Source organism: Miniopterus schreibersii (genome assembly GCF_964146895.1).
Source record: "Miniopterus schreibersii genome assembly, chromosome: 4".
Classification (NCBI taxonomy): Eukaryota; Metazoa; Chordata; class Mammalia; order Chiroptera; family Miniopteridae; genus Miniopterus; species Miniopterus schreibersii.
In genome coordinates, this window is record NC_138105.1 from 17,521,913 (window position 1) to 17,547,178 (window position 25,266).

The 25,266-nt window shown below is 40.6% G+C and overlaps 1 protein-coding gene across 2 annotated transcripts in view; it reads left to right on the top strand.

The window, feature by feature from the left end:
• Positions 1–883: 883 nt before the first annotated feature.
• The window catches only part of DIAPH1 (diaphanous related formin 1), a 90,353-nt gene continuing 65,970 nt past the window's right edge, over positions 884–25,266 (top strand). Inside the window, exon 1 of one of the 2 annotated variants that reach the window (XM_081134794.1) lies at positions 884–1,125. In XM_081134794.1, the coding sequence (XP_080990920.1) occupies positions 1,009–1,125 (117 nt within the window). In that variant the 5' untranslated portion in view covers positions 884–1,008. The remainder of the gene's footprint in view (positions 1,126–25,266) is intronic. The other variant, XM_081134795.1, reaches the window with a different exon arrangement.

Here is a 25,266-nt window from a genome sequence, read left to right on the forward strand (position 1 = left end):
ACATAGGGCTTGGCAGTCAGACTAACCTTGGTTTAAATTTTTATCAATTATGTGTCCTTGGGCAAGTCACTTCAACTCTCAAAGCCCAAATTTCCTGGATGTAAAGTGGTGAGACTAGTGGAATCTATGACTTGGCGTTGTGAGGATTCAGTGAGAAAATACACACACAATGTTTGATATAGTGCCTGGCATACAGCAAGTGCAGGTAAATGGTTATTTATTACTGTTTAGGCACACATTGGCAATAACTAGCTTTTCTGAATTAGAAACACAAGTAGAAAGGAGCAGACCTGGGATTCAAAAGTAGGTAATCTAACTCCAGAGCTTATATTAAGTTCCATCTAGCACTTGACCTAGACTAAGAGCTGTTCTTGGCACATAGCTTTTAATGAAGGATAGCTGTCACTCCCCCCCTCCCCGTGTGCTCCATGGATATTGCACACACGAAAACTATTATGCTAGAAAGAATGGCACTACATTTTTTGCCAAGATAACAGTCTCTCATTCGATTTTTGGTTCCTGTAACGTCCTGGTCTAGGGTATTAGAAAGTCCAGGCTTTACAGCCACGTGGGCCCTGCGTGGGAGTGGGGAGGTCTTCACGGCTTCTCCCGGCAGAGGGCGGTGTTCGCGGTTGCAGCCACAGAGACGCAGCACCTCTCCCTCGTCACCCGCCACGTGGGTCTGAATGGTTAGGCCCGCCGGGCAGGTAGCGAGCTTCCGCGGCTCCCCTCCACCCCCCCTTCATCCATTGGTAGGGGCTGCGGGTCAGGGCGGAAGTGGGGCAGGTGGGCGGGAGCGAGGCGTCACCGTTGTATATTCATGAGGCGCGCGCAGCCCGGCATGCTAATGAGGCGAGGTGGGGCGGGGCGGGGCGGCGGGCTGAGGAGGTGCTGGGCGGCGGCGGCGGCGGCAGCGGCGGCGGCAGCGGCGGCGGCGGCGGCTCAGGGCTCGGATCTACCCGGCCGGAGCCTTGTAGGCTCGGGTCACCAGCCAGCGCGAACCTGAACATGGAGCCGCCCGGCGGGGGCCTGGGACCCGGCCGAGGGTCCCGGGACAAGAAGAAGGGCCGGAGCCCGGACGAGCTGCCGGCGGCGGGCGGCGACGGCGGCAAATCCAAGAAATTTGTGAGTGTCCTTCCCACCCCATTTCCTCAGCCCTGCCGGGTAACCGCCGTCTGGACCCCGGAGATCCCCGCAGTCGGCCCGAGGGATGCACGCCTGTCTTTAGGGAGACGCCCCCGCGCCTCCTTTCCTCGTTTGGCTGGGTCCTGGGCTCCACAGCCCGACCCCCTACCCCTCCAGCACCTCGGGAAGCCCCGGAGTCCCACCCGGCTCTTGCCCCCGCAACCTCGGAGCTTCCTTCACCCCCCAGCCCGCACGCTCTGCCCTTCGCCCCCAGAGCCCGGGCGGGTCTCAGCCCCATCTCTTTCCTCTCAGCTCCACTTCCTTTCTTCTTCCTCTATTACCCGGACACGCCTTCTCTATCTTGGTCCACGGTGCTTTTCTGAGTCCATTTTCTCCTATTTCTTCCCCCTCTTTTTTTGTATTTTATTGGCTTCTCCTAAAGGTCACTTCCTTCCCCAAGACTGATTGCTTTCAACCTGCAAACTTTGCTCCCGCCCGGTCCTCTCTGGGCCCTCAGCCGGGTGTCACCTAATAACCCTTCCTCTCAGGAATGTTACCTGACTTGGGCCCTACCTTCCCTCCTCCCTTGGACGTTTGTCCTTGTGACTGCTGGAATGGGTTCCTGTGGTCGTTGGGCATGACGTTAATTTTCTTCCCAGTGTTTCTCTGTCCAGAGAACCTGTCACTTTACCCTGTTGCTTATCCCTTTTCGGAGGTTAGGACTTCTCATGATTATGCCCTTCTTGACCTAGAATGGTGACAAACCTCCGCCATGGGGAGGAAGTTAGACTGCAAGTCCAAGAAGTTTGAGTGATTGAATTGCTTTCTTTACATTTCCCATGATAACCATCTCCTCAACTCTTCTGCCACCTCCTGTGTCCCAACACTACTGGCATCCCTTTTCCTACCTGTAGAAAAGTATAGCTTTCTTCAGGTGCCCATTACTTCCAATTGGAATCTGAAGGAATATTGATATTCATGTAACCCTGTCATGTTTCATTACCCTGGCTCACACTGAACCTTTTTATCCCTCTCTCCAGGGAGCCATTTGTTTGCTTTTTACTGTAAAAGCTTTGAAAGTTATGGAACACTGTCCAAGAGAGGGAAAGGGTCTTGGATCTTAATAATCATTTGCTAGTTGTAATGCTAGTTATTTAGTCCTCTCTTCCAGGTAATTACACCCCCATCCCAGGAGCTCTTTCTACTAAACTAATGGGTTCTAACTCTTCCCTCTTCCTTTCTCTTTTCTCTTACCTCCAGCCCTTAGCACCCTGACCGATCCATAAATTTGGGGGGGAATTGATAAAGTGATAGAATCAGGAAGAAAATGTTGCTTTGGGACCTAGAGGGTTGAAATGTGAAGAGTACTAAACAGAATTAAAATAGTGACTCATCTCTTCTTGCATATTTCTAGCAAGACAGGTGCTTCTGGATTGCCCTTTCCAGTGACTTACAGGCTGTCAGTAACTGTCTGTTTTCATCTGGTGGAACACCCCCCTCCCTGGAAATGTAAGGTTATTGGTAGTAATGACCTGCCCCCCATGGTAACTAAAGCAGCATTTCTCTCTGTTTCTTTAGGATAAAAAATTGACCCTCTAGGTAGAGCGCTTTCTTTCTAAGACTGAAGATCCAGGGCCCATATTCCTTCTGTTTCAGTATCTTTTTGTTTTGATTTAGTTTCCATGCGAACTGTTTCACCCTCCTCACACAATTCCAGTTATTCCTGCTGATTTATAGTGACCTCTGTGGCTTGTAAATGTTTTTCAAGTCCTTAATAGAATTTTATATGGGCTTTTGTTTTATCTAAACTTGTGTGCTTCAGGATTTGTGAAATCTACTAAGTGTAAGTGGTGCTGAAAAGTGAGATACCTGAGAAAACCACTTCTTTTCACCTGTTTTTTGGAATGTCAGTGAAGTCTTGTATATGCTGAGTGGATTTGGCTCAGAGTTGTTGATATTTGCTTTAGAGAGGGTGGAGCTGAACCAAGTTCCCTTTTTCCTTCTGAGGTGTTGGTCTTAACCCTTAACTTGATAAATTTTAAAAATGTAGCACAGGTAGGGAGGAGAACTGCATTTACTGCAAGGGGTTGGAAAGTTTCCAGGAAAGTAGTGCTGCTTAACCCCTTTATTGCCAACTATAATATACCTCAAGGCATCAGAATATTCTGTCTTCCTCATTGATCTTTTTATGAAAACTGGAAATGAGAGGCTAGGAGGAGCATTGCAATTCACTTCTCTTTGTGTCTGTGTTTGTATATGTGGGTGGGTAGAGTGGGCAAGATTGCTGGTGTGCTTTTGTTACCCATGGCTTAGTCTTTTTGAACTACAGTCTGAAAGTGAACTTAAAGCTGTTTCCCCTCCTCCACCTTTTCTAGAGTGTGTGTCCTCTGGAACTCCATTAAGAATGTACTTTATAAAACTGCACTAGTTTGTTCTTAGTGTGCCTGAAGGTTATTTGTTTGCATCCTAGGGGTTACTAATCCCTTTAGCTGCTACATACCTTTTCAGGCTTATGCGGGTTCTAAGTATAGATCAACTGATGAGTACACAGAGCTCACAAATTGCCTAAAATCTGCACTTCTCTTGGAAGCATCCTGTGTGGAAAGGAGATTGAGTATAACATAAGTTGAAAAAGTGGTTGGGCATCTTTCAGAAATGTGGCTGCGGGAGATGCTGACGTGTGGCTGAAGCCAGGCTGCTTGGTATTCCCCCCTTGATTCTCCATGGGTCTCTCCTGCCCATGAACATATCCCTTCTCCAGCATTATTCTGGTTCCTTTCAGAAGTCCTTAAGATGAAGGAAAAGAAAAATTCCAAAGGAACAGAGTGTTTTCTGACTTTTCAGCAGTGATGAATGTGGGTACCAAATAGACTGTTTCTGAAATATTCAAGGGGAGTAAGTGTAACCAGGATGTTAGGAGGCTGCAAAGTATTCCTGCGTTTTATAGACTCCATGTCTTCTCACACAATCAAGAAATTGATAGAATATTGCTTCCTGATTCATCTAGGAGCATAACTTTATAAAACATGAATTTCAGTGTGGGATTAGAGAAAATAGAAGATAATTTTTAAAATCCTGTTTAATTTTGGATGCTTATGTTGAATTATTACCAGGCTGCAGTTTCTTGCCTTTCTAAGAGCAGAGTGAAAGTGACAGCATAAATGTTTGGTTGTAGACCCGTATCCAAAATGAGAGCACTCGAAGGTGAAGGATGCCAGGAAGGATTTTAAGCAGATTATAGGAAAGGTAGAGAATAGAAAAGTGGAGTTGTTCATGCAGATTTCTGCTTCTCTTCTCTTAAAGGAGATCTTAACTTTAGCACAAAAGGTCACAGAAAACCAAGGAGTGTACAGAGAACTTTATACAAGTCATGTGGTTTTTGTTTTTTGTTTTGAAAGATGATGAACACAGGGATTACTTAGTTTGGAAAAAAGGAGGGGAGCCTAGAGGAATGCTATGGAGAAGCTTGAGATGACAGGATGATACCTTAAAAATGTCTGCTCTTCTTTCTGCCTTGTCTTTAAAAACAGCCCAAGGACCCACTTGGAAATGTTATGTGTTCTTGTCTCAAAGGAAATCCTCCTTCAGGGAATGCCTCAGAATTAAAATCTCTGCCTTGGGAGACTTGGTAAATGTTGGGATACTTTTACAAAAAGAGCTGAAAATGGTATCACCTATAAATTATGTTTGTTATAAAAGCTAAGAGAATGGTAATAAGCAAGAAGTGATTCAATTTTGTTGATGGGAGTCAGACTGATTTCTTGTGTGATAGAATAACTGTTTGATATTCCCTGGGGCCCTTGGTATATTTTATAAATGGATTGCCATGTTATTCTTGGAGAGTGTTATATTTTCAGTGGAATGTAATAGAAGCTTAAAAGAAGGTTATGCCACATATGATTTAGAAGAACAGGTTAAAATCATGTATTAACAAATACTAGGTATTACATAGGGTTTCTATATGCAGGTGGGTTTTCTCCCATTTTATGTTTCACTTAGCCGAAATTATTCAGGCTCCAACTTTTTATTATGTTGAGCCTCCTATACCCAATCACTTTTGTTTGAAAACACTAGGAAAAAATTAACCATTTGCTAACCAGCAAAATGGGTGTTTGCTCCTAGTTAGGGTTAGGTGAGGCAAAGCCAATGCTCTCCTCTTGCCCAACTGCCTACCATCCCCCTCTCTTTGTTTTTATTCCCTCCCTGCTTCTGTAGGGTCTGGTTCGAGTTTCATGAACAAGCCAGGCTTTTGAGGAATCAGGAGCAGTAAAAGCTGTTGATAGTAAAACTTCTTAAAACCTCAAAGCTAAAATTGAGAAGTAAAGAGTATTTTAATCACTATGAACATACTTTACCATTTTCAACCTCTTTTTTAAAAAAAACAAAGATTTTAGAATCAAGGAACCCTTTTTAAGGAAGTAAAAGAATTACTGAAGGAAAAAAGAAATATTGAGATCAGTATTTTAATGAATTTTTCCCACCAGTTACAGGATAACTGGGTGAATCATTGTTCTTTCAACTCTGAGATTCTTACTTCCATTCATTATTAAAGCTTGCTACGAATGGTAGTCTTAAATTTTAGAGTTGGAAGGGACTTTAAATGTCATGGGGCTCAAACGCCTACTCAGTGCAGCAATCTTTTTTATAACTGTAAGTTGGAAACATCAGGGGGCAAAAGGGTGGAAATTGGTTAAATGAATGGAGGAAGAGAAGCAGAAGTTTGGATTCTACATTTCCTTTAGTAAATTTCAGGATCTTGGAATAGCTAGAGTAGTAGAAAGGGATTATATAAGAGGAACAGATATGCTAGAAGCTATGGAACTGAGAGGGAAAAGATTGAAAAAACTGGCTTTCTATGTGGAAGGATTCTTACATAGAAGATGGGAAATTCCATCCTACTTGGTGGTTATAAGTGGTCCTTAGGCAGTAGCTAGTTGGGCATTTTGTTAGGGTAGCAGATACAGGTAGAGTTTATGATATCCTGAATTATTTTTCTGGATTTCTGATTATGTGACTTATTTTCTGTTTTAGGAATAGTACTGTGTGTAAGCATAGGATTTTTACTTTCTTTTAAGATTAACATACTTTACAGACCCAACAAAGGGTGATTTATAAACCTTCTTTTATCCTAAAGGTCACAGAAAACCAAGGAGTATACCTTGGTAGTGGGTCTACATCTTGTATATAGCTGCCCTTTTTTTGTTGCTAGAACTTTAGGATCAAGTAAAAAAGGTAACTCTCACGTTTGATTTTTACTTATTTATTTTTAATCCTCACCTGAGGATATTTTTTCCATTGCTTTTCAGAGAGAGTAAAAGGGAGAGAGAGAGAAACATCAATGTGAGAGAGAGACATGGATCAGTTGCCTCCCGCACGCACCCCGACCAGAGCCAAGGCACTCCAGGACTGGAGCCTGCAACTGAGGTACATGCCCTTGGCTGGAATCAAACCCGAGACCCTTCAGTCCATTGGCCAACGCTCTAACCACTGAGCCAAATTGGCTAGGGCGGTAACCCTCACTTTTAAAAAAAAACTTTTATTGATTTTTAGAGAGAGAAACATTGATGTGAGAAATAGAAGCATGGTTTGGTTGCCTCCCGCATGGGCCCTGACTCGGTCTCGAACCCACAACCTTGGTATATACCTTGACCGGGAATTGAACCTGCCACCTTTTGGTGTATGGGACATTGCTCCAACCAGCTGCACCACCGGGCTAGGACTCTCACACTTTATTCAGGGGTCTTCACCTTTTTGTGTGCCATAGAGCCTTTGGACATCACCCCAGCCCCCCTTTTTTTACAGCTTTATTGATGTTTAATTAACATACAATAAGCTGCATATATTTAGTGCACAGTTTGTGAAACCATTACCACAGTAAAGATAATGAATATATCCATTATCCTCAAAACTTTCCTCCTGTCCTTTGTAATCTCCACCCCCCACCCCCATACTCCCACCTCTAGGTAACCACTGATTTGCTTTCTGTAACTATAGATTAGTTTGTATTTTTTAGAAGTTATGTAAATTTAATCATAGAATATGAACCCTTTTTTCTGGCTTTCAGCATAATATTTGTTGTTACATTCTTTTTTTTATTGCTAAGTAGTAGTATAGTGTATGGATTTACTACAATTCGTTTATTCATTTACCTGTTGATAGGCATTTGGGTTGTTTCCAGGACTTTGTTATGTTTTGTTTTTGCTGTGTGCATTTATGTATATAAACTTTTATCTGGACATAGGCCTTCATTTTTCTTTTGTAAATACTAGGAGTGGAAAGCCTAGGTTATATGGTAGGGCTGTGTTTAACTTTTTTTGTTGTTGTTAATCCTCACCTGAGAATGTTTTTCCATTGCTTTTAGATAGAGTGGAAGGGAGGAAGGGAGGGAGAGGGGGCGGAGGGAGAGAGAGAAGTAGATGTCAGAGAGACACATGGGTTGGTTGCTTCTAGCATGTGCCCTGACTGAAGCGGGGATCAAACCTGCACCCCAGGTAGGTGCCCCTGACTGGGAATCGAACCCAAGACCCTTTGGTGCTCCAGGGGTGCAGGACAGGTGGGGGTGTGGCCTATGTTTAACTTTTTAAAGAAATTGCCTGTTTCCACAGTGGTTGTACCGTTTTACATTCTCACAAGCAATATATGAGTTCCAGTTTCTTGTCTGCTGTATAGTATGGACAGTCTTAAATTTTAGCCATCTAGGTGGGTATACAGTGGTATCTCAGTGTGGCTTTAATTTGCATTTCTCTGATGATGTTGAGCCTCTTTTCATGTGCTTATTTGCTACTTGTATATTTTCCTTGAAGTGTCAGTTCAAAATTTTGCCCATTTAAAATTTTTTATTATAGTATAAATACCAGTTCTTTGTTATATTTAGGTTTTGCAAATATTTTCTTCTTCCTGTGACTTGCCTTTCATTTTCTTAAGTGTATTTAAAGTGTCTAATTAAACACAAAAGTGCCTAATTTTGATGAAGTCCAAATAATTTTTTTCCTTTTTGCTTTTTTTGTCATATTTCAAAAATCTTTGCTAAAATTATGGTCACTAAGATTTTCTTCTTTTCTTTTAAGTTTTATAGACTTAGCTCTTAAATTCTGTTTTCCACTGCAGATGTGTGAGTTATATACCACATATTCTCTTTGGGGTTTAATTTTCACTTGTAGGCAAGACACTACATTTCTGATACTCAGGATCAGGGACCTTTGAGATCCCATTTATCCTTGGAAGCATTTTCATCTTATGTGATGTTAGAAAACGTCTGTTTTCCTGTACTCAGTGTGCTACAGGTTGTATAATGCCAGTCTTCCTATTTATACATATTAATGAGTGTTCAGCATTTTCATAGATAGGAAGACTGATTCATCCCAGACTAGAACAACAGGCAGTAATAATAACAATAACAGTATCATGATAATAACACTTGTTGCATATTACTGTAGCCCTAGCACTGTGCTAAAGAGCTTTAGATTCATCTCATTAATCTCCACATCAACCTTATAAACTAGGGCATTGCTGTTATTTCCATTTTATAGGTAATTAAATTGAAACTCAGTGAGATCAAGCAATGGGATTCAAACCTGGGTCTGGGTATTTAAAAAACAACAACCCATGTTCTTTTTCACCACATTGTACTGACAGTTTACATGAGTCCAGTTTTTGCACCTGGGATATAAAAGAGTATTCACTGCTAAGAATTTCCTAGACAATTTTGATGGTATCTCTTTAGAGTCCTTTGACAAGTGCAGTCCATTAAAACTGGACTCTCCTCTGGTTCAGTTGGTGGGAAAGAAGTATTGGGTCTGGATGTACAAAGTGCAGTGGCTAAATGCTTAACTGCTTTTTGCATTAGTAATTTAGACTTTGAAACCATTGCAAGAATCTTAATTAAACCTGTCTTATCTGAGGCATGAAAAAGTAGCTGTTATAGTGCATGCAAAGCCTATCTTTCCCTTACTCATGAGTTATTAAGAAGTTGTCTAAACTACTATTTTTGAAATGTAACTTATCTTTTTTGTAAGTAGAACTGCTCAAACAGCGTCACCTGTCAGGAATTTTAGTTGTTTAAATTGCTGAGAGTAGCAAGTAGTGTTGACAAAGAGGGTGTGGGGTGGAGGAAGCTGTTGCTAGACTATCTCTATAGCTGTCTTTTCTGTATTTTAGAATTAGTACATGGCATTCCTAAAGACCTCTCTTTGTGGCCCTGATGCTTGTCTGTAAGGATTGCAAATGGCTAACCTCCAGAGTCTCTTCTGAGTCCAAGGACTACAGAAGTTTGTTCTTTAGAGCTGGCAGTTATTTCCCTGTGGATAATAATTAACATTACCACAGAGATCCAGGTACTGGAACTAGGATTTTTCTGTATGACTGGCAAATAGTAAAGAATAGTTTCTCTTGTTTGTCTGAATCTACATGGATCTACCCTAGATCCAAAAGGCTGAAGATCAAGAAGTCATGTGGTTGTCCTATCAGGTTCAGCCCTTGCCTTTTAAAAGATTGTAATCTCAGCCAGGTTTGTAGAAGAATGGGTAGGAACAGCTCTGAGGCCATGAGCATAGACTTTAAAAGATGTAGAAATTCAGAGAATTGAAGGAATTAAGTGGAAAGATTACTGGACTGAGAGTCAGAGGACCTAGGTTTTAGAATCTTAGGCTGCTAGAGGTGGAAAGGATGCTGAAAATTATTTAATTCAAACCCTTTATTTATAGTTTAAGAGATGGGGCCTGGAGAAGTGATCTGTCCAAATATACAACTGGACCTAGGGCTAGAACCCCTCTCTCCCACTCCCACTGCAGTATGCTTTCCACATATTGTGCTTAGTGTGACCTTGCTACTAATTAACCATGTGAATTCTGGGCAAGTCACTCCACTTTCCTTGGTCTTTTCCTGTAAAATTAGAGAGTTTGTGGGCAGTGCTGGTTAGCTTCATAGAAGATTGGGGATATGACAGGTCCTGGAAGGAAATCAAAGGATTGGTGGAGAAGAGGGGAAGGGACTTCATGGGGTGGGGAGCCTTGTGAACAGAGAGGTTCAGAGGTATGAATGTGTGGCTGTAATAAAAGAGAAATGGCATGGTTATAGAAGTCAAGATGATTAGTGGGAGATAAATCATTAAAGAAAGGGGAAGCCACTTGGTAAAAATTATTTTAGTCCTGGAAAGGACTTTTAGGTTCTCTTTCTGTAGAAACGTGCAGAAAGCAGCACTGAAAATTAGCATTTTGTAGCATGTCATCATTAATGTTAATGCAGTTTTTGGCTATGTGAATGTGTCGTGGTGACGGTTAGTAAATCAGCATATACAAGAATTGATTAGTGTTAAGGTTCCAGCAAATCATTTCTGCTACCTAGATGGAGTTTAGAGAGTTAAATTTGTTTAATTTCCAGTCCTTATCTTTTTTAATACATCCTTCTTTTCAGTTTGTCAGATTTTAGATTTAAAAAGATGTGACTTTTCAGCTAGCCAAATTGTGGGCTTAGGTGGGAAATGCTATTGTGTGAACAATCTGAGCCTATCTTTGGGCTCTATTGTTTCTTCTAAACATTCTCTAGTACAGTGTAGTAGTTTTGAATGCATGCTTACTTGAGATGTTCTTTAGTCTTTTGTGAATGCAAAATAAATTATATAGAGGGAGGGACGGAGTGAGGGGAAAAAGGGAGAGAGAGAGAATATCAGTCTTTTTTGGAGGGTCTTATCTCCTATCCAGCTTGTAAGGTGCTTAAGAGCAGTGGTGGTGTTTAGCTCATGTTAGTAATATCCTTTTATATATTTTAGTTTCAATGTTATTTTCAAGGCTCTCTGTTTCTGTGGTCTAATGTAGATTGACAGTTTTGAAAACATTAGTTCTCTCACCAAGTTAACTATGAGGCAGAGAACCACTAATGTAACCATACCTGACCAGAAGAACTCTTTTGAGAAAAGACTATTACTTTTCTCTAGAGAGAGTATCTTACAGTTTATCTTGTGTTTAATGAAGGAACATGTCTATAGGATTAAAAGTCTCTGCATTAATTTCCATAGTAAAGGGCTGCCAACTATTATCATTATAAATGAGAGCAGTATTTGACCCAGTGCTCTAGGGATTGTTAACATACATTTAACTGAATGACTGCTAAGGCTCCATATTATATGAATCTATTAGTGCCACAGTCTTTCATGGCTACAGAAAGGTTTGCATAGAATATGAAATAAAGACAAGGATGAGTCTTCATGTCCTCAGGATTTGTCTGGATCTTCACAAAAAAATGCTAGTGGCAGTAGGAATATCCTATTTTTTTCTTAATCTCATATACACCTGCTCATAGCTATGGCGTTCCTTCAATTCCTTCATTTGGCCATAGAAGCAAAGTGATTTTGGACTGTTCTAAATTATTTCATCATGCTTGCATGACGCCTCCAGAGATATTTTTAGTTTTGATAGTTTTTATGAACGCTCCCCAGGCATAGAGGTTTCCAGTGATTTTTTTGATTCCTTTATTTTAAAGAGCTGGGAGTTGGCCTTACTTGGCAGCTCTTTGTATCTGCAAGGGCTTGTTCGTTACTTCTAGGCCCATGGGTGACGTCTGTTTCCTGTGATTGAAACCACAAGAAGAAGTGGTGAGAAGCCACTGTAGGATCTGCACTATCAGGCAAGCAGCAGGCATTAGGCTGCCCTGAAAAGGAGCAGTAGTAACTAAGCAGTTTCTTAGGGCCTTTGAAGAGACTGAAGAAATGATCTGACCCAGCCTCCTCATCCTCAAATGGGGGGGGGGGGGGCAGTGAGGCCTAGAGGTATTAAATTGCTCAAGATCATGTAATTAGGTGAACTAGCCTTTAGAGTTCACTGACTATTCATTATTCTTTCTCACATTGCATTGCTGCCCCTAAATTTTTTAACTGTGCTCCCCCAGAGTGTTTCCTTAGACAAAGTACTGCTGGAGAAGAGTAAATACTGGTGGGTGTTTAAAAAAATTGAATTTATTGGGGTGACATTAGCTGGTGGGCATTTTGAATATGGGAATTGAATGATGTTGCTTTGCTTTTAGATGCTGTACTAATAATTTTTATACTTTTTTTGAAAAGACATAGATTTTCAAAATAAGAATATCTTAAGAATTCCACATTTCTATTTTTTATTTTAGTATTTGAATATTCTAGTTATTATCTTTATGCACAGATATTTTTACAAATTGCAATTATAGTTTACACTCTTTCTGCTTTTAAAATAGTGTATCATAAACATTTTCCAGCTTTCTAATCTTTGAAAATTGCTACTTTTATTTGAAATGGAAATATAGTTTTATTGTAAAAGTGATCACATTTTTCTAAGAAAATATAAATATATGTAAAAATATAGTGAAACAATCCCCTACCTCATTTTCCAGAAATTATAGGTATTTTAAAATAGTTAGAACCAAAGAGAAAAATACATGATACATGGAAGTCTCTTTGGAGTCTAAGTACTTTGGCATGCAGTTCTATATATGTTTGTGTTAGACATAGTTCCATACAAGTATGATTGCTAGAAGTATCAGAAGGACCTTATTTTAACTCTTGTTTATATTACCGGTATTGGTGGAGGAGTAATGATATTTCATTCATGCTCTCCCCACAACCCAAGATTTTCTCAAAATGAAATTTTATTCTAGATTTGTAAAAGGTCAGAAAATATTTACTGTGGTTTTATAAGATCAAATCTGGCTTTTTGAGTAGTAATGTAATTTTTGGATCAGTTAAGCTATTATCAGTAGGCTGTGATTATTTCTGGGTGTTCAGGAATAATGTGAAAAGAGGGGGAAAAAAGTTGTAACCTAACACTTAGAAATGAAGGGTTTGAGAATGGGATTAAAACAAGGTGGCCTCCTACTTGGTGCCTGTATGTAGAAACAATATCAGCTGCAGGAGCTGAACTTCCTGTCTACCAAACCTTGGGTGTGTGAGACGGGTGTCCACCCTAGAGAAGAGTAGAAATCCTGCTACTGACATCACAACATGGGAGACAGTTGCTACGGAGATTGTGCAACAACATTCCTGAGTCACCGTTTCCAAAGGAATGGACAACACCCGTTTTTAAAGGAGAAATCACCATCTTTTCTAAACACAGGCAGTAAAGAGAGAGGCCTAGTAAGGAAGTAAAGAACAAGTATCAGTATTTGGAGCTTGAGAAATATGTTGAAACTTTGGAAAAATAGGTTGACATTAGTTATTTTCTATATATGTACTCTAAAAGTTTTATCAGAACCTTAAGATGTTTGAAAGGAAGGAAGCTTTGCTTACTTTTCTTTTAACAGATGACAGAATATATGTGCACCTCCTTCCTGAAAACAAAGGAGATGGGCCTGTCTGCCACACCTTTGATACTTGATGGGAAACTAGGACTTCCAGAATCTGAGCACTTTCTCTCCTGGCAGCTTGTTTGGATGGACTAGTAGGAAGAATGCAGTTCCCTGCCTGGCTTCCACCTGTTCTCTGAGCTGGAATAGTGAAACCTGAGAGGACTTTCCTTCTTCTCTGTAGGCTATCAGCTATCTAGGATGCAGGCTGTGCCAGGCCCGGGGCTTCAAGATAAGCTAAGTTGTAGGCAACACGTTCCCCCAAGACTATTAGAGGATTACTGTATTAAAACATATTTTGGACCTCTCAGAGGATTGAATTCTCATATTCAGATCATTTTCCCCTCATTTTAATTATAGTCTGGAAATGTGGTTTATTGGAAAACAGACTCTCACAAATAGTTTTAGACAGTTGTATGGAAAATTGAGTTTGTTATTTTTATTGATAAGGAAATTGTTTCAAATCTATAAGTAAATGATTGAAACAGGAAATGGTTGCTCTTTATATGGCATTTCTAACTTGTGCTTGACATATGTCACTGCCTGGAATTATCAGGAAAAAGATACTGATTCTGGAAAGCAGAGGCAGACTGAAAGAACTCTTTTCATTAGAAATAGAAGATCTTACACTGTCTTCTGCTATGTTCCCTTTGTTGTCTCTTGTGTGAATTCTAACGAGTTTGACTCTGCAGTACTGAGTTTAGCTGTGGTGCTGCCCAGGCAGGGTGAAGCTAAATGAACGAACTGCTAGAGTCTTACTTATTCCTTTAGCACTTTTTCCTCCGTGATTGTGGAGAACATGAGTGTGCTGTCCCCATTCCTGGGGACTGCTGGATAATCTTCAGTTTTCTTTCCCTTAAACACATTTAACTTTATAATGTTAAATTAGCTTTATTTTATTTCATATTTAAAAATCTTAATATAAATTAGCTTTATATTCCCTGTCATTTTGTTCTTCTCTATGAGGCTTCTTTTCCCCTGACACGCTCACTTTCTTTTTATTTTCTTTTTTGAAGTGGCTGCTTTTGTTCTACACAACTCCTGTTTAGTATGTTGGCACCAATAAGTAGTAATGTCAGAATCTATTTGTTTCTCTGTAAATGGTAGATGAGATATTGACTCATTCCTTGTCATTCTTGGGCCATTCTTGAAAATGGGAGGGAACATTCTCTACATTTGAAGGTATCCATTACTTCCTCCTCTGTAGATCTAATTGACTTCTGTATAAGGAGTGGGAATTGAAGGAGACCAGCAAGTTTCATTGGTTTCATCCTCATATATTATTTACCTTTTACAAAGCACTTTGCAAAACAGTGCTTTATATCCATTTCATTATTTATTCTCTAGTCCTATTTACTAGACCTATGAGACAACATAGTCCTAACAGAAAGAAAAGCTTACCCTGCCTTTACTATACTTCAGTGGAAATGTGGCATACTTGATGGCAAAGCTGGCATAGGATTCATGGGAAATTGAATTTAAGTCCATGTCATGATCTCTGTTGCCTCACTACCCTAAGGAACTGAATGTCAGTCCTGTGATACAATAAATAAATGATTTAGAGCCAGACCTTGCTCTCTATTCTGTATGATCCTGAATCACAGATACCTTACCTAGTGCTGCTTGGGTAGGTAGATTAAGATTTGAAAGAAAATTGTTGGCTGCAGTGGCACTTTCCATTTTAACCATAAGTAGCCTGTGTCTTTACTGAGGGTTTATTGCTTTTCAAAGGTAGAAGACTCCCTAGAGGACATGTTTCCCCTAATTGGATATTTTCCCCAAGGACAACTAACAAATATGTCTTGTGGGTTGAAGTGCCAATCAGGGTCCCCTGCTCTCAGCCATAGGGAAACATTACTCTTAAAGGGTTGGTCTGATAGCTTACTGAGCTTTCTGTGATAATCGTACTATACTGTCATAAACCTTGACTTGACACTTTTCCTTAGTTTGATCAATTTGAATGAAGTTATGAGTGCATGAATATACTGTGCTTAGGATGATGCTCCTAAACCTATAGTGATGCTAATTTTAAAAATACTTATTAAATATTGGACACATCAAATGAACAAGACATGTTTTTTTGCCCCCGAACAACTTACAATCTGGTCCACAGAAACAGTTACAATAAATGGTCTGAAGAAGGATCTGACAGAAAATATTTAGAGCCTGGCTTGGGTTAAGTCCTTTAGTTTTTTTTTGCCAAATGATTGACTATGGGTAAGCATATAATTTATATATGAGGAATAGCTTTTTCTTTCTACCATGTTTTCGGAGTGCAGTGCCAACTAGTTAAGTCATCTGGTGTGTATTTTACAAGTCTTGCTGTAGTAATAGCAGCACAATTGCCTTTACGAGTATGAGACCTCACCACTCCATTTTATGATCTCAAGAGGGGTGTCTTTTTTTTTCTTCTTTTTAAAAAAAGTCTGTTTTTATTGCTTTCAAAGAGAGGAAGGGAGAGGGAGAGAGCGCTAGAAACATCAATGATGACAGAGTCATTGATCGGCTGCCTCCTGTACACCCCCTACTGGAGATCAAGCCTGCAACCCGGGCATGTGTCCTGACTGGAATCAAACCGCGACCTCCTGGTTCATGGTTAGACACTCAACCACTGAGCTACACTGGCTGGGCTTGTTTTGTTTTTTAATAAATGAATAATTCAAGTGACTAGCTCAAAATCATACCTGCAGTTCTTTAGGATGCGGGGGGGGGGGGGGGGGGGGAGCCCAAACAGGACTCACAGTTTTTTTAGAGTTCTAGATAAATTCTAGATTTTGTCAGTTTGCTTAATGTATTAATTTCCTACTGTTATGTGACAAACTCAACAGCTTAAAACAAAACCCATTTATTAGCTTATAGTTCCATTGGTCAGAAGTCCAGCATGGACAGGGTGGCTGTGTTCACAGTATCACAGGGCTGAAATCAGGGTGTCAGCTGGGCTAGTTCTCATCTGCAGGCTCTGTGAGGAAATCTCCTTCCAGGCTTAAGCGGGTTATTGGCAGAATGCAATTCCTTGCAGTTACAGGGCTGAGGTCCCTGTTTCTTTGCTGGCTTTCAGCAATTAGAGGCTATCTGTTGTCTTTGACATTTGGCCCCTTTAATACTCAAGCCAGAAATGGCACACTGCTGACTCCTTGTGTCTCTAACTTCTCAAATTTAAAGGGCTCTGATTGGGTCAGGTCCATGTGGATAATTTTCCCTTTCTTGGAAGTCAGTTGTGCCAAATAACTAATCATAGGAGTGGTATCCTATCTTATTTCCAGTCCTGGTGATTATACAGGGTGTGTACATCAGGCTAAGAATCTTGGGAGATGTCTTAGAATTCTACCTACCACACTAAACATTTCACTCACACTCAGCCCATGGAGCAAGGGTAGATGTCAGAAGAGGAAGAGGTAGGAATTGAGTATTCTGAAGCAGTTACTGAATTGCATTATGATTATACTATTATAGGTATTGCAAGGCCCAGGGATCCTGGGCCTCCCAGAATCATCACGGAGTAGGGGCCAGGTGGCATTCATTTGTAGTGTTCTGGTTGTAGTCACTTAGCTAAGAGCTCAAATGTAGTTGTAGTTGTCCCATATGAGAGCCTGAACAAAATCTTAGAAAGAACTGCCATACAGACTTATAGTTGTAGGTGTCTCTTACCCATGTGCTAGCCACATGGCTATGGGATTATCGTCCATGATTAACTGTTCTTGTGAAGCACAGTGGTAGGAGTTAGAAACAGCTTTTGCTGTGTAATGTACTCTGTGTTCAGAATAATGTTTTTGTTGTTGTTTTTAAAAAATATATCTTTATTGATTTCAGAGAGAGGAAAGGAGAGGGAGAGAGAGAGAGATAGAAACATCAATGATGAGAGAGTCATTGATCAGCTGCCTCCTGCATGCCCCCGACTGGGGATCGAGCCTGCAACCGGGGCATGTGCCCTGACCGGGAATCGAACCCCGATCGCCTGGATCCTAGGTTGACGCTCAACCGCTGAGCCACGCCCGGCCAGACCAGAATAATGTTTAATCATATTCTCTTCTTATATCCTTTCTAACCTCTCCGCTACTTAATTACCTTTTGTTTGGCTACATAAGGATCCTATGCCAAGAGATCGTCCTTAATTGTCTGATAATTGTGACCTTTTTCTGACTGGAGGGAAAAGTTAAAGATTCAAGGAGTTGAATAGAGATGAATCAGTCTCTTGGATGAGTTTTTTTTATATCCTTGAGTTTATAATAGGTCCAATTCTGTTACTTGGCAGACAGAGGTTCCCTCTGTTCAAAAGATTGCCAAGTTTAGTCCCATTGGCCCACTTTTTAAAAGTTCAAGTATTAATAGGTACAGCACCGTCACCACTACAACAAATTCAGTTATGGAAAGGAAGTTTTACAGTTCATTTGCGTTTAATATGATAATGATTGAACAGAGTATGTTTCAAACTCATTAAGTCATTTAATTAGTTTGGCCTTATAGGGCATACCTTGGGATCTTTTGACTTTTTTTTTTTTTTTTTAAAACATGTCTTTATTTTATTATTATTTTTTTTAATGGTTAATTTTCTTTTCTTTTTTTAAAATATATCTTTATTGATTTCAGAGAGAGGAAAGGAGAGGGAGAAAGGGAGATAGAAACATCAATGATGAGAGAGTCATTGATTGGCTGCCTCCTTCAGGCCCCAGACTGGGGATCGAGCCTGCAACCTGGGCATGTGCCCTGACCAGGAATCAAACCTCGATCGCCTGGATCCCAAGTTGATGCTCAACCGTTGAGCCACGCCCGGCCCGGCTCTTTTGACTTTTTAATTTTTGTTTTCTTATAGAAACCAAACTAAAGTATCTAGGAGGTTTCTTATTTCCTGTTGATGGTAAGCAAAAGATTTATCTTACCACATATTACATTAGAATGTGGTGACTAAATCAGAGCCTTAAATTACTCTGGAAGTCGAGTTGAGGGGACAGCTTTTTATTTTCATGTTGATTGATGGTCTTATTGTACAGCATACCCAGCCAAGTATATTTATTTTTGATGCTGTTACTTTTGATGCAGTATACCTTTGAGTGATTTGATAAAAATATGATTTGATAATACTGAGAATCTTTTGGAGAAGATGAAGCTCATTTTAATAAATGCAATTTTGTTAAGCTCTTTTTTTGTACCAGCTAGTGACCTTTAGAAATTTATTTACTCATCTAATTCTATTGAATAAAAAGTTCCTGTGGAATAAATGTTGTCCTACTCCTTTTAAAAAAATAAAATATTTATACTTCTATCAATAATTGTTTGCATATAAATGAAAGATTATTATAAAAATTGAGTAACAAGCAAAAATCTAGACTTTGTGTATAAATGACAATGTTGCCATTATTAGATGGAGGTGCCCAGAAGGTAAACTGAATACTGTCTTGGCATCGCAGTCTGACTTTAGATTCTCGAAGTGTTTAAAAGAGTTCCTTCTGAGGATATCAGTGGGCCATAGAGGCCTGGGGAACATAGTGCTCACCACAGTTGAGCATCTGGCAAGGCTTCCGTGAGACCCATGTACTGGACATCCATCAGGAATATGGTCAGGGGAGTGCACAGCTCTGCATTTCCTGTTTCTAAGCTCACGGTGGCCTGCCTTCTGCTCTCCCCAATAAGTCAAAGTAGAAAAGTTCTGTGGGGTGGAACCAGTGTCCTTGACAGACCAGACTGTAGAGCGAGGAAGAGAGGAAAGAAACTATTAACAAGCGGTTTGGACAAGCCAAGAATCTGGGTCAGGCTCAGCAAGTATTGTCAGTTTAAAATGCCAGAACAGGAGTGATTGATGATGATGACAGTCTTTGAGGGTCTCGCTTAAGTCTCAGGGTTCCGTTAATTGTGCTCTTTGGCACAGAGTAGTCATCTGGAATCTTTGTCCTAGAGATTTTCTTTACCTCTTTCATGTGTTAGGTCTCCCGTTTCCTGTATTTCAAATCTTCCACTTTCTTGGGTTGCTCCCTCATTTTGGTGGATCATGTACTATAATAGCTTCCTGAGATACATGGAGGCACTTTTTTTTTTTTAACTTAATATCCGAAAGTGTTTATTCTGAACTCACATTTGACTCATAGTTTGGTTGGGTATATAGAATTCTAGGTTGGAAATTATTTTTCTTCAGATTTTAAAGGCCTTGTTCCATTGCCATCTAGCTTTTTTTTTTGGTTAAAAAATCCAAAGCTTACCTGATTCTTTTGTATATGGTCACTTTTCCTCTCATCTGTCAAATCTTGTAAATGTTCTTTGTATTCCCAGTGTTTTGAAATGTCACCATGATATGCCTTTGTGTGATCTATTTTTGTCCTTTGTTCTAGACACTCATCCTTCAGTACTGGGAAATATTCTTGAATTATTTCTTTGATAACTTGCTCCTCTGTTTTCTCCTATTATTTGGATATTATACCTCCCAAACTGATTTTCTAACTTTTTTATCTTTTCTCTCTCATTTCTTCATCTCTGCCTTTTTGCTCTACTTTTTTAGGAGATTCTTCGATTCTTTCTTCCTGTCCTTCTATTGAACTTTCTCTTGAGTTTCTGTCCTCATATTTTCATCTTCTAAGGGTTCTTTTTTTCTCTGAATGTTTCTTTTTAAAATGGCATTGTGTTCTCTCTTGTGGATATTAGTGATTTAAAAAAATCTTTCTTCTCTTCGCCCTGGCACAGTGGTTAGAGTGTCTGCCCATGCACCAAAGGGTCTTGGGTTCGATTCCAGGTCAAGGGCACTTATCTGGGTTGACAGTTTGCTCCCCGCCCCCTGGTTGGGGCGCAGGAGGCAACCAGTCGATGAGCCTCTCTCACATCAATGTCTCTCTCTCTTTCTCTCTCCCGGTCCCTCCCTCCCTCCCTCCCTCCCTCCCTCCCTCCCTCCCTCCCACTCTTCCACTCTCAGTGGAAAAAATATCCCCTGGTGAGGATTAACAACAACAATCTTTCTTCTCTTTGCATAGAATCTATATAAGTTGCTTTTTCTTTTCCCTCTTATATTAGTAGCTTTCCTCTGATAATCCTGAGTTTTGTCTGCTTTGGGGACTAAAGAACTGATTGGAACGTCTGGATGGCTAGGGCTTGTTGGCTGTGTGCTTTATTGCAGGACAACCTAGGCCAATAGAAATATAAAGTGAGTCACATATGTAATGATATATTTTCCTACTAGCCACAGAAAAAGGCAAAAAGAAAAAAGTGAAAAGAAACGGGAGATTAATTTTAATAATATAATTTGTTTAATTCAATATATCTAAAATATTACTTCAATATGTAAGACATATAAAAATTAGTGAGGTATTTTACATTTTGTGTTTTTTTTATAATCCTCACCCAAGGATATTTTTTCCATTGCTTTTTAGAGAGTGGAAGGGGGGGGGAGAGAGAGAGAGAGAGAGAAACATCGATTGGTTGCCTTCCATGCGCACCCCAACCACTGCGGCTGGGGATCAAGCCTGCAACTGAGGTATGTGCCCTTGGCCAGCATTGAATCCTGGACCCTTCAGTCCATGAGCTGACACTCTAACCACTGAGAAAACCAGCTAGGGCTACACTCTGTTTTTTATATTAAATTATTGAACTCCAGTGTTTATATTCCACTTATAGCACATCTCAATTCAGATGCTAAATTTTCATTAAAAATACTTGCTGTGTATTTAGACTTCATAAAATTTACAAGTGAAAAGTAGATTCATATACCAAGGGTGTTCCAAATATACTTAAGTTTAACAGTAACAATAAATTTAGTTTTTAAATTTAAATTTTGTTAAAATTAGAAATTCCTTCCTCAGTTGCAATAGCCACATTAGAAGTGCTCAGTAGTTACATGTGGCTAGTTGCTACTGAAAAGTTAAGGTCGGTGGTGCATGGACAGGCTAAACAGCCATCTCAGACGGTGGATAAAGAAAAATTGAATTTATTTAAGGGGGGGGGGGAGATATCCAAAGGGAAGGTCTATACAGCACTGAGTTAAAGGGTATTGGGTCCATGATGGCAGCAAAAATTACTTGGGACCGTGAAACAATGAGGAGCATAGAAAAAAGTAACAGAAAAACTTAGGCTGGGCTGCTTTGACTCACTGAGAAGTCAGAGAGAGAAGGGGCCTCTGGAGACAGGTTCAGAGGGTAAGCTGGGGATGAGCTGTCCCTGCCCATTGCTCCCCTGGTTGCAAGTCTTGTGGGGTCCCTTTGGAGGAAAGAAAGGGGAAGGAGATGGTGCTGGTGTGCTCCCCTGGTGGGGAGCGCAAGCTGGGTCCTTTGTCCTGAGAGTATTTATCTCTTTCTCGCCAGTGGAAATCTTAGAGGAGGTTTCAGGGGTGTGTCTCAATACATTAGCTTTCCAGGTGTGCTCTTTTGGGGTTCCAGGGCAGGGGATTATTAGTCAATGTAGCTGGTTCTGAGGCAGCCATGACACAACTTTGGTTTTGCTGCATTTCTGGGCCTGGAGCTGAAATATAACTGAGGCCTTGATGTTATCTTTAGGGAGGAAATGCTCAGGGGGTCTAAACCACATCACCAGCCATATGCAGGGGGAGGACAGGTTACCCTGGGGATTAAGGGTTCTTGTTTTCCCAGTTTTGTCCCTTTGTAGGCATCTGGGGCTTCCTGCCCTGGTGAGTTTCTGTAGCCGAGTTTCTGTACCTGAGTTTTGGTACCTGCGTTTCTGTACCTGGCTGGTCTAACAACTACCACATTGGACCACAGAGCTCTAGGGTGATCTACTTAGACTTATTCAGTAGTTTTAGGTAATTTTTCAGTTCTCCAGAGAAGACTCTTCCAACCTTCTGCCTTAAGAGTAAGGGCAAGGCTGCTGGGGTTTTGAGAAACTAGAAGAGGGAAGGTGCTGGGTGTCTCCGCATATAGTATGCATAGATTAACTTACTTTTTGTTTTGCATAGGATCCCTACCTGTAACTATGCCTTGCATCCCCCAATCTAGAGACCCCCGGTTTTAACCTCTTCTAGGAATAAACTTCCAGACTTCTGCTGGAGTAAAGGAGGACAGTCTCCCAATGTTGGGGGGGAGGGCAGAGGCAGGAAGATCTACAGACTTGCTTCTTAAATAGCTTTCAACCAGTTTTCTTATTTTTAACTTAACTTTTCTCCAACCTCTATTTTTATAGATACCTGGTGTCGCTATTTCATGAGCCTTTTGAGGATCCTTAAGTATACTTTGGATTAGTTATTGACTTTTCCTACTTCTGTTTTAACACTCAGGTGTTTGTTTTTTGTTTCTCACTTGAGGATATGTTTATTAATTTTTAGAGAGAGGAAGAGGGAAGGAGAGAGAGAGAAACATCGATGTGAGAGAGAAACATCAATCAGTTGCTTCCCATACATGCCCCGCCTGGGGATCGCACTCGCAACCTAGGTATGTGCCCTGACCGAGAATCAAACTTGCAGTCTTTTGGTGTACGGGATGATGCTTCAGCCAGCTGAGGCGCTCGACCAGGGCAGGACTCAGCTTTCTTAGGTCTATTGGGTTTATCACTAGTCCTTTCATTTATTCCCCTGCTTCAAAACTTGGTTGCGATTGCGCTTTTCTTATTCTTCCTAACCTTGTAGTCTCCTTCCTTCCATCATTGTTTTCTTTCTAAAAGTTCTTTTTCTATAGATTTATAAGGGTTTCAAGAAGGGGAGAAATTAAATGTTTTGATTCAGTCTACCATCTTTTACCTGGAAGTTCCTATTAATCTGTATTCATGAGCAGATTTTGATATTAAAACATTTTATTCAGTATTTATATGTCCTTTAGTATCTGTATTTGTAGTTAAAGGTCTTAGTGATAGTTTTAGTGGAAAACTCAATAGGAGGGGTGGGAAGATAAAGTATTTTGTGCAGAAAGGCTAGGAGAGTAAGGGATTGGTTTGGGGGCAGAAGAGAATTGACAGACCAATGGTCAGAGTAAAAGCATTTAGAGGTAGGTTGGAATGATTAGAGTCCTTATTAAAAAGCTTGGAAATATGAGGCATGAGGCATAAATATAGCTCCAGTAGCATTTATCTTCCTGGACTCTGCTATTTTTAGTTCTTTTTACTTTTCATATTCTAGGAACCTGTTGTTCCGTATCTCAGAAAATTCACAAAACAACTAATAATAATACTTAAAAAAATTTACTGTTTGCAAACACAGTATACATAGGATCTCTAAGGAAAACACACAGTATTAAATAAATAAACAATACACCCTCAATATACTACGGCAGAAGGTTCCATTTCAGTGATTGAATTGGGCTTGCTTTCCTGGCTTCCTGGGGTTTTCTGAAACAGAATTTTGCCTGTCCTGTGATTCTTTTTGCTGGTAGTTGCTGCCCTCTTTTGGACTAGTTGAGGAATTGCATCTTTTATCCTGCATGCCTTGTTTTTTTGCCGTCCTTACTCAAATTGAGCACTAAAACATGGATTTTTTTTTTAAGAATTAAATCTGTTATTAATGATGCACCAAGGGAAACTGTTATCTTCCTTCTTATGAAAATATGTTTGCTTTTGTCTCTAAAGGCAAGAGTTAGTGGGCATTAAATGTGAACAAGGCAGAAGAATTTGGGGAATGCAATGATTTTGGGCTTTGGAATCTGGAGACTAGAGTTCCTCCCCAGCTCACCCCTAACCATGTGCCCTTGATGATTTACTCCACCTGTCTGAACTTCAGTTTCTTCGGTGATGCAGTGAAGAGGAGGAATAAATTTGAGGGCTGCTCTAGGGATTGTTATTTTAGGAAGGCAGCCCCAGATTATGGTATTTGTTCATAGAAGATGTAATGACTAAGTCTCAGGCTCTGCCCTGAAGGAATTGAGTTTGGAAAGGGATAGAGGAGGCGGACAATCAGAAGACAGTTGTAATCCACTACTAGTGCTGTGTGACAGGCAAGTACCTATTACTGTGGGAACACAAGGAACGGTACCTGTCCAATTAGAGGTGTCACCCTGTAGGGCATCTTGGAGTTAGCCTTGAAAACACAGTCTAGGCTGAGGGAAGCTGCAGCCTGGGGAGACTTGGGTGGTGAGACAGCGTGATCTGTTTGGAACTTGCAGCTAGTTCAAGATGCCTAGAAGAGCTTGAGGGAGAGTTTGTTGAGAGATGAGTTGGAAACAAGCCAGAAATGTTAAATGCCATGCTAAGGAATTTGGATTTTGACCTGAAGGCAGTGGGGAGCTATTGAAGGGGTTTAAATGGCAAAATAGCACTTTAAAAGGTTGGCATTTTAGAAAGATTACTCTTGGGTGTATAGTGTGGAGATGGATTTGGTGTAGTGCAAATGGGACTGAAGGCAGCGAGATCAGTTAGGAGCCTGTTGCAGTTAACTAAGCAGGAGATAATAATGGTGTGAACTTGGGTGGTAGTAGTGGGGATGGATGGAAGAGAAATAAGAGTCTGTAGGCAGAACAGGTTTCTGGTTTCCCTGCAGCTGTGAACAATCCAGCTGGCACTGATTCATTACATCCAGGTTCTGTTACCTATGTTGCATCCATCCAAGAATTGTTTAGGTTTTGCTTGTACCTGAGGGAACATTTTGTGTATGGAGGACAGGTGCTGGAAGCAGTTGCTCTAGGAGCAAATAAGTTTGACCTTGGCAATGGCAACCTAAACTGTTCACACTCAACTCATCCTTTTTGTAGCTTGTGTCATTTCTGTGTGCCAGGCTACTTAGGGTGCTGATAAAAGGAACTGTTAGTCTCCTTGGGTGTTGCTGTCTCTCCTTCATCATCCTTCTACCTTCACTCCCCAGTAGGAAGATCACACCGAGTAAATTTAAATTTCATTGAGGCTGGCTGGGCGTGGCTCAGAGGTTGAACATCCACCTGGGATCCAGGAGATTGCAGTTCGATTCCTGGTTGGGGCACATGCCTGCGTTGC